At 38.0% G+C, this 10,022-nt stretch overlaps 1 protein-coding gene across 3 annotated transcripts in view; it reads right to left on the bottom strand.

Annotated features, from left to right (window-relative positions):
• The window catches only part of NOX4 (NADPH oxidase 4), a 258,255-nt gene that overhangs the window by 137,945 nt on the left and 110,288 nt on the right, over nucleotides 1-10,022 (bottom strand). For all 3 annotated transcript variants that reach the window (XM_006871214.1, XM_006871213.1, XM_006871215.1), the window contains exons 9-11: nucleotides 7,390-7,594; nucleotides 4,199-4,363; nucleotides 4,001-4,063 (exon numbers count right to left, since the gene is read on the bottom strand). In XM_006871214.1, the coding sequence (XP_006871276.1) occupies nucleotides 4,001-4,063; nucleotides 4,199-4,363; nucleotides 7,390-7,594 (433 nt within the window). The remainder of the gene's footprint in view (nucleotides 1-4,000; nucleotides 4,064-4,198; nucleotides 4,364-7,389; nucleotides 7,595-10,022) is intronic.

The raw sequence follows: 10,022 nt of genomic DNA, 5'->3' as shown, positions 1-10,022 counted from the left end.
CCATCGAGTCGGTTCCACTCTTAGCGACCTTGTATAGGCTTTCTGAGGCTGTAATTCTATGTGGGAGCAGAAACTCTCGATTTTCTCCTAAAGAGCAGCTTGTGGGCTAGAACTGCCAACCTTGTGGTACACAGTCCTGTTCTTCTCCAATGGAGGCACCGTGCTCCCATTTTTAACTTAGATTTTAAGTTAATGAAAGTCTGATGAAAGAGAAGAATCAGAAAACTTTGATTCTGGTTCCAGCTTTGTCATCAGTTTTGACTTTGTTCAACTGACTTTAACCCTGTACAGTTTAAACCCCCAACTACAAAAAAAAAAAAAAAACACATTCGGACTAAAATTTACTTGAAGTCTAACAAGCTGAATTAAGTACAGTAGCATTTATATGCTCTCAAATTTAATTTCAAGTTTTAAAATTATAGAATTCTCTCACAAAAGGTAACATTTAAAAAAAAGTATATATATGCCATCTGTAATGGAAACTGTGGTATACTACCCAGGTACTCTCCATTCTCCTTCCGAACATGGGCTTCAGTTTTCAAGATTAAGCATTTATTTCCTACCCCCACCCTCAGCTATGAGAGTATTGCATACTGACAGTTCACTGCTGAGACTCACCCCAAGAACTGGCACCCACTAAAGAATGCTCCTTGCTTGTGTTTAAGCACCTCTCCCTAGGTATACCCCAACCTAATGACTGATCAATTGGAAGGTACAAAGGATAGAACCCTTGACTGGAGCAACCTGCAGATCCACACTACTGACCATATGGTTAGCAGCCTAGTTCATAATCTACTACGCTACCAACGTTCCTTCTACAAACCTATGACTGCTTAAAATCCAAAACAATACCACTAAATGCTAACAAGGAAGTGGTACAACAGGATTTTTCACTCACTGCTAGTGGCAATGCAAATAGGGCAGTCACTTTAGAAGACAGTCTGGCAGTTTATTACAAAGCTAAACATTATCTCAGTATCCTACAGTCCAGCAAGAACACTCCTTGGTGTTTACTAAAATGTGCTTAAAACCTATGTCCACCCAATTATCAGCACGTGAATGTGTACAGCAGTATTATTAATAATTTCTAAGAATTGAAAGCAACCAAGATATACTTTACTGGATAGGCAAACAGAAATACCAAACTGGTATACCTCGAAAATATTATTCATAATAAATAAGCTATCAGGTCACAAAAAGACATGTTGTTGTTGTTAAGTGCCGTTGTGTCAGTTCCAACCAATAGTAACTCTGTATAGGGTTTCTAAGGAGCAGCAGGTGAGTTTGAACCACTGACCTTGCAGTTTAAACCGACTGTATTCCAGCACATTACCCACAAAGCCATACTAGGACTCCGCAAAAAGACATGAAGGAGCTTTAAATGCATATCACTAAGTGAAATAAGACAATCTTAAAAGGTTACACACTGCATGGTTCTAACTAGATGGCGTTCTGGGAATAGCAACACTATAGAGACAGTACATAGATGAGTGGTAGCCAGGGGCTTATGGGACAAGATGAGGATGAAAAAGTAGAACATGGATGATTTTCAGATAGGTGAATTCATTTTGTGTGAGACCATGATGGCATATACATATTGTTATGCATCTGTTAAAGCCCGAAGACTATACAGCACAAAGAGTGAATGAACACTAATGCAAACTAAGACTTTAATCAGATTATCAATTATAACAAATGTAATGCACCAAAACAAGGTAATGATAATAGTGAAAACTGTGGAGTGGGTAGATGTAAATTATCTCCACTTTGTGTACAATTTTTACATAGATCAGAAATTGAATTAAATAATAAAATTTATTAAAAACAATACACACATTTCTCACTTATCAACATGCTTAGGCTACAAACACCAGGTCACTATATGAAAATTAGAGTTATGAGAAATGTTGCCTCAGACTCCAGGCAACATTTTGGAGATGACATAACTGGACTGCTCCCTCCCTTGTCTCTGCATCTTGATTTCTGTACTTCAGGGGGGCAGGTCATCTTGGGCCATTTTGAACCTAATGACTGATCAATTGGAAGGTACAAAGGATAGAACCCTTGACTGGAGCAACCTGCAGATTCACAGTAGGAACGGCTGACTGGATCAGAATTTGCAGCCAGTAGGAGACCTACCCTACCCCAACCCATGCAGAGTTCTTACTCTCCATGGAAATGCCACCCACTCAAGACCACTGTCTGCTATTTCCCCCACACACACAATGAGTACATCTCAGGGTATGTGGTGAAGTGGTCATCGCATGTCCTGTCTATGCCCTCTACCTGTGCAATCTGCTGCCTTCTCCCAAACTTGAAGGCCAAAGCTGTGGTTCCTCTCACATGGAGAGGCTACTATGAGTCTGCAGGCCTAGGCTGAATTCTGAAAGGACACAGAGCAGGAGTGCAAGTTACTGGCTGGTCCGAAGCTCTGGTGTCCAGCCATTTTTCTCCTTTATTTTTAACTTCATTAGAATCCAAGATTAAGGAGAGGGGTGAGATGAAAGAAACAAAAATTTGGGGATTAGATGGGAGGTATAGCCTCTCATTCAAAACACCTGGTCCTTCTTGAGCTTTATGTTGTTGTTAAGTACTATGGAGTCGGTTCCAACTCATAGCGACCCTGCACAGGGTTTCCAAGTCTGTAAATCTTTACGGGAGCAGAAAGCTTCATCTTTCTCCTGCGGAACAGCTGGTAGTTTCGAACTGCCGACCTTAAGGTTAGCAGCCCGATTCATAACCACTATGCTACCAAAGCTGCCTTCTTGAGCTTTATGGTCATTTAAGTAGATTTTTATGTAGTTTTATATGCAAATTGTCAGATGAGATAGCTGTTAAGTAAGGTGTGGTGCTGTGGGTTAATGCATCAGACTGCAAAGTCATTTGAACTGCAAGGTTGGCAGTTCAAGCTCACCAGCTTCTCTTGGAAACCCTATACAGGGTCGCTATGGGTCAGAACCGACTCGACAGCATTTCACAACAACAATATATATTAGGAACATACTAATTGATTAGGACTCCCGGTGTGGCTCTGTAGCATAAGCACTAGACTAAGAACCACAAAGTGGGTAGTTCAAACCCACCAGCTGCTCCTGGGAAACTCTATAAAAGGTTGCTATGAGGAACTTACTAGACAGCACTTAGCAACAACAATTGGTTAAAAATATTTCATGAGCCAGTTAGTTAGCTGGAATCTCCATTGTTTACACCAAGTTTATTTTACTTTATGTCTCCAAGTTATTTTCCACTTTCTCCCCCATGCTGTTGTTGTTCTTATTAAGTGTTACGGAGTTGGTTCCAAATCATAGCCATGCTGTATCAGGTTTCTGAGGAGTGGCTCATGGGTTTCAACTGCCAACCTGGCAATTAGCAGTCCAGTGCTTACCCTATAGTGTCACACCAAGGCTCTGTACACAGCATTTTATTTCTCCAATTTTATTTTCCATTACCTCCTCTATACACTATCTGGATACTAATTATATTGGACTTTACCTTTTCTAAAAAACTGCCTGGATTTTCTAATGCATCCTCCTCAATTCAGATACCCCCTTCTTTTCTTAAATAAAATTTCTTTAAAAATGCTAAGTTGTTATTTGTTATATATAGTGTCATCAAGTTGGTTCCAACCCATAGCAACCCAGAAAACCACTAAGAACATATGAGAATCATACACATAGAGAATTGTACACATATGAGAACATGATATACTTCATAAAAGGCAAAGCGCAGATATCCAGGGAAATGTCTGCATTTTGAATCAATAAGATTTAACTAATAAACTTAAATCTATCTCTTCTGAATTGCAAAGTAACAGTAAGTAAATATAAATGCAAATTTCAGAATAGATCATCATATTTCTGTATGAAATAATGGCTTCCTTAAACATTAAGGATATTGTGACAACCTTGACTAATTTTTAGAATGAGGTGGAATACACAAAGAAAGAAAAAAAGTACATTTCATTCTAAAAATGTTTTAAAGCAGAAACCAAATTTCTTACCATTGTAAGGGTAAATGGATGATTTTCTAATGCAGATACACTCGGACAATGTAGGATAATATACTAAAAAGAAACAAAAGGATAATTATTAAATGACCAAGAATGAACTCAAATACTCTAAGGATGCTATGTCTACTCATTTTCAAAAACTCTATACTAATAAAGGACATTTTGAAAAGTTGTGGACCACTGACTCACCTGACCAGGTCTTGCTTTAAAATTTTCTTTGACCATTCGAATTTCCATGACATCTGAAGGATGACTTATGACAGAGATGATTGTGACAGGCTTGTTGCTCCGGATACATCTGTAAAGCCTTTCAGCACAGTATAGGCACAAAGGGCCAGAAATCCAAATCCAAGTCTAACAGAGATATTTTTGAAGATGCACTTTAAGAAATAGTTTCATTTTAGGAATTTTTAGAACCTGCACAATTGCTTATTTCATACATTTCCATAATAAATTTTCAATCTGTACCTTAAATAATAAAAATAAAAGAATAAAAAGTAGTGGGTACTCACAGCCACCCATTCAAATAAGACAGAGATAAAAATGAACAGGAAAACTGATGTCAAGACCCTACTATCAAACCTGTGCCCAAGTATAACTATCATTAACAGAGAGATGTACATTATACTTTCATCAGTGACCAGAGCAAACATATAATGCGTATATACTATTTCTCTAAAAAGAAGTCAATTGAAAGCACAGATAAATCTGAACATGATTCCAGAAAAAAATGTACACATCCAATGTTTATCAATAAAATAAGTCCCTAGATACTTCGTTAATTATAATATATATAGATATAGATATATAAATATGCTAGACATTATTTTTTGCAAGTTAATTTTAAACATTAACATAATAAACAGAGATATTACTTAGAATTCATAAACTATGACAATTGTGATGGTGTGCTAGACGAACAGTACTGAGTACTATGGGAAGTGTATTGTTCTGTATGACTAATCTTTCTCCTATAATTGCACACTCTATCTCCCTCATTACTTTGAAGCCTCCACTCAAAAATCAACATCTTAATGGTCTCATTTTAAAACTGTATTCATATAGTTGCCCTAGATCTGCCACTTTCCATGTAAACAGATCAAGTTTCTTCCTCATACAATGGCATTTAGCCCAACAGTTTGGCATTTGAAGAGTAGGCATCTCAGGGCAAGCTCTGCAAGATAGCAAGCTTGCAACTTTGGGACAAGCAACCTTTAAACAGCAAGTGCAACATGACTAAAATAGGAGTCTCATGCTTGCCCTGTCTAGCATTCAGCACTATGTGAAGAACAGAATAGTTCTAAGAAGACAGTGTAGGATAAGCACTGGACTGTTACCCTCCAAGCTGGTGTTTCAAATACACCAGCCACTCCTCGGAAACCCTATACAGGCTCGCTATGAGTTGGAACTGACTTGATGGCACTTAACAGGAGGAATTTAAAGATTATTATTAATAATAAACACAAGACTAGCACATTTATTCTAGACTCATCCTCAGATTGATTCTACATTTAGGCTCCCTCCTCTTCTCTTTTGAATATAGAAATCCAGAGCCACTAATTTCAGAACTCTATTTTGCATAGGTAAGAGTTGTTGTTAAGATTAGGGCCCTTATTTAATTATTTTCATGGAGAAATTTGAAAAAGAGAGCCCTTGCATTCATAGGATGCTTTACCATTTATAAAGTACATTTAACATGCATGGATCTAATGGCTGCACAACAAATCTTGGAGTCCTTATCATTTCTTGTTAAATGCTGTTGAGTCCGTCAGTTTCAACTCATAATGACTCTATAGGATTTCCAAGGAGCAGCAATTGAGCTTGAATCACCAACCACACAGCTCGAACCAACCTTGTTGCCCAGCACATTAACCCACAGTGCCATTATATGTACAATGAGTTGAGATTCTAATGACTTAAACAAATTACTTGAGTTAGGGAAAAATTCAGAAAATAAAACTCGGTTTTACAACTCCTAATCCAAGGTTATTCTCACAGTGTTTTTTTCTCCCACAGTGCTTGAATGACCTCCAGGGAGTATCTTTTCATGGTAACATGGCTGTACACACAGGAAGTCAGGGGAAGAAACTCTCCCTTAGGGACACTACATAAAAGCCTCAAGGTTTCTATGTTGCCTCGGGCAACTTCAGTTCACAGATGGTTGTTTATCTTGAACTCATTCAGAGACAGGGTCTTGCTTTACTATATTGTTGCTAAAAAAAATACACAAGTCTTTGAAATAAAACCATTAAACTATAAAAACAGGGGTAACATTTATCCCATTTTCTGGGGGAAAATGTTTAGGATTTAAAATAAACTGACAACTATTTAATGGGCCCTCGGAAACCCTGTACAGGGTCGCTATGGGTCGGAACTGACTCGATGGCACTCAACAACAACAACAACAATTTAATGGGCCAACCACAGTGGGCTTGTATTTCCCAAATAACCTAAGAGGCAGAAACTTTAGCTTTAAGAAGAGCCACCAGTGAAGAGTTCAGGCACTTTGAATCCAAAGTATGAGCAGAACTTCAAAAGGGAAGTGGAATGGTGAATAGTAAAAGAAAGGAGTGAGAAAATGCAAGGAACGTGCTGCCCATCAGGCCCAGCAACATCTAGTTTTTGGGTAAGGACATTTCCCTGTGTTGATGAAAATTTATATATATATATTTATAAAGTAAGGACTTGAGAAAAGACAGCCTCTGAAAAAATTTGTGTTTGTGTACCAGTGGAGCTCTCACAACCCAATTTGTGGTTTCCTTTTGCTGATATGAAGAATGGTTGTGAGGAAGTCAACATTACGCTTCTGTTTTTCTGCCCAATTTTACTGTAATTATACTCAAAGGAGCTCTGGTAGCGTAGTGGTTACAAATTGGGCTGCAAACCTAAAGGTCAACCGTTCAAAACTACCAGCTGTTCCGCGGGACAAAGATGAGGCTTTCTGTTACCATAAAGATTTACAGCTTCGGAAACCCTGTACAGGGTCGCTATGAGTCGGAACCAACTCCACGGCACGTAACCAACCAACTAATATTCAAATACGAGCTCCAGTAGAGCAGTAGTTAAATACTCAGCTGCTAACTGAAATGTTCCAACTCATCAATCCACTCCATGGGAGAGAGATGTGGCAGTCTGGTTCCTTAAATCTAGAAATTCTTCAGCCTGAATAATCCTGTGGGGGGCTCTGCTCTGTCCTAGTCACTATGAGTCTGTAACAACTTGACACCAAAATGTATAACACAAATATTCAAAAAAAACATTCTTATCATTCTGTAAAAATAATTACTTTATATAGTCTCAAAAACAAAGAAATGCAAGTTTGATCAATCATTACGGAAACACAGACTCTGTGACTAATTAGGATTTAGGATTAACTCAACCTGTGGGAAATTAGCTTGGAATCTGGGGGCTTCAGCACAAATCTTCACAAATTTATTCCTGGTAAGCTCATCTGGTTTTGAAAAGTCTCCAGGGAAAAGTCCATGAAAGTCTTCTGATAAGGGAATATTCTGGTAGCGGGTTCGGTTAAGATTGATGCAGCCAGGAGGGTGAGTATCTAAATTAGTCTGATACTTCAGCAGCCCCCTAAAATGAAGAGAGAAAAAGGTGAGAAAAAAATATTTAGATCATGAGACACGGTAAAAGAAAATAACCTGTTTTTGGTAACTTTGCACATTTTTTTCTGAAAAGTATTCCTCTATCTTATTTAGAGGAGACTGAAAAAATCTTAAAATGTCAAATAAATTATTTGACTAGGAAACTAAATGAAATTTTCTGGCTTCCCCAACAAATGCTACAATGATATGGTATGGAAGACCACATGCACTCTACCTATTCTTGAACTTGACAGCCTTCACTTCAAGTCTGTTAGGCTTTCATACAACCACATACAAGTTTTCACTTCAATAAACTTCAATAAACACTGTAATGAAGAGGGACTTTGTCATAGTCTTCAAATAGAAATAGAAAAGTACAGGAATCTAATTTGGGTAACATTGGATAAAACAGGCTTTGCTGATTTCGAGAGAAATGTTCAGCAAAAATCGTAACAGGACCTAGAAGCTTGCTTCCCCTATGGTCTCAAAACAGTTTACACACAACAATCAGCTCCTAAACCAGTTTGTTTTTTTCTTTCCCCAGACACAGGATGCCATAAAAGTTTCAAAACCATACTATCTGGCAAGAGAGCTTAATTCCCTGACATTGCATTCTGACTCTGCCTTTGTGTGTGTGTTATCCTAAAACAAAGCATTCAACTTTCTGTGTTCTCTGTATTTCCTCCTCCTAAGAACTACCACCTCATGGTATGGTGGTGGTGGTTATGTGCCATGGATTTGATTCTGACTAATAGCGACCCTGTACAGGGTTTCCGAGTCTGTAAATCTTTACAGGAGAAGAAAGCCTCATCTTTCTCCTACGGAATAGCTGGTAGTTTCGAACTGCCGAACTTGCAGTTCGTAGCCTGATTCATAACCACTATGCTACCAGAGTTCCTTACCTCATGGTATACAGCACCAAAAAGAGCACAGTTTCATAAGAAAATGTTGAAAAAATAAGGTTATGAAAAGTATTGAAAGCTTTGCTGTGAGTTTTATTTTTACTTCAGAGGATATAAAATATATTTTGCTTCTAAAATGACTTTTGTTCTGGTTGGCTAAAGAGCCCTGGTGGTGCAATGGCTAAGCGCACAACTGCTAACCAAAAAACTGTCGGTTCAATTCACCCCACTAACTGAACCGCAGGAGAAAGATGAGGCAGTCTGCTATAACCCATAGGGCCACTATGTGTCAGAATAACTCAATGGCAGGTTATGTGTGCGTGTTTCAAAGTATGTGTTATCCAGGGCATGGAAATACTTCATTCTAGTCCAACCTCCTACTGAGAATGTGTGCTTCCACCCCAGATACACTGAATCATAATCTACATAAGCTACAGCAGGAGCTCATAAGGGTCTTATTAATGCATAACAACTACCTGAGGATCTGTAAGCATCACCTGGCAATCTGGCTGAACTATATATTCTGATTCAGAATATATGGAGTGGAAATGTAAATTCTCAACAAGGCGTTGAACCATAATGGATCAGTTTGAAGTTCTGGTATTATCTTCAAATTACAAAAACTATGTTAGATGAATAATGAGACTAAATAGATAAACTATAAGCAAGTTAAGAATGCAATGGTTGGAGCAATCTTTGATGGAATTCACCAGCTATTTAACCTGATCAATTTCCTTTTTCTCCCATTTGTTTATGTTCAGCTTCCTTTCTCTCTTCTTTTTTAATTTGCTTTCTTAGTCCAAACTAATCATCATAAAGTCACTGTTGTTGTTGTTAAGTGCTATTAAATCAGTTCCCATTTCTAGAATTTCCAAGAAGCAGCAATGGATTTGGAATGCCAACCTTGTGGTTAGCAGTCCAGTGCTTATCCTGCAGCACCACACCACAACTCCCATAAGGTCATTGTTGTCATTGTTATTAAGTGCCATGGAGTTGGTTCTAATGCATAGCAAAGCTATATAGGGTTTTCAATGAGCAGCTAGTAGATATGAACCACTGACCTTGTGGTTAGTAGTCCAGTGTTTTCTCAACAAGGCCACACCAGGACTCCTGACATGAAGTCATCAGGAAGCATATAGTACATGTCAGGGGCATCTAACAAGTAGACTGCACTGCACCACATCCTTCTATGGTACATCACATACACACACTTTTCTGTTTTAAGTAACGGCAACAGATATGACTTAAATGTGGCATAAATTGGTGATAGTCCATTAATGTGAGTCAAGCATATAACATTTTTCTTTTTGTAATAGGTAATCCTTCACAGACTTCTAATCCAAAATAATATACAACATTATCTTGGGCAACCTATTTTAATTTGATTCAGATTCCATTGCAATTAATGATTTATTCAAACTGTAGAATAAGCACTGGGCTGCTAACCAAAAGTTCAGTGGTTCAACAACCTCTTTAATAAATGTGCTGGCAGAACTGGAAAGCAATATGTAAAAG

This window comes from Chrysochloris asiatica, unplaced genomic scaffold, assembly GCF_000296735.1.
Source record: "Chrysochloris asiatica unplaced genomic scaffold, ChrAsi1.0 scaffold00163, whole genome shotgun sequence".
NCBI classification, from domain to species: Eukaryota; Metazoa; Chordata; class Mammalia; order Afrosoricida; family Chrysochloridae; genus Chrysochloris; species Chrysochloris asiatica.
Note: the sequence above shows the minus strand (reverse complement) of the source record. Positions and strands in the feature narration are given on the sequence as shown.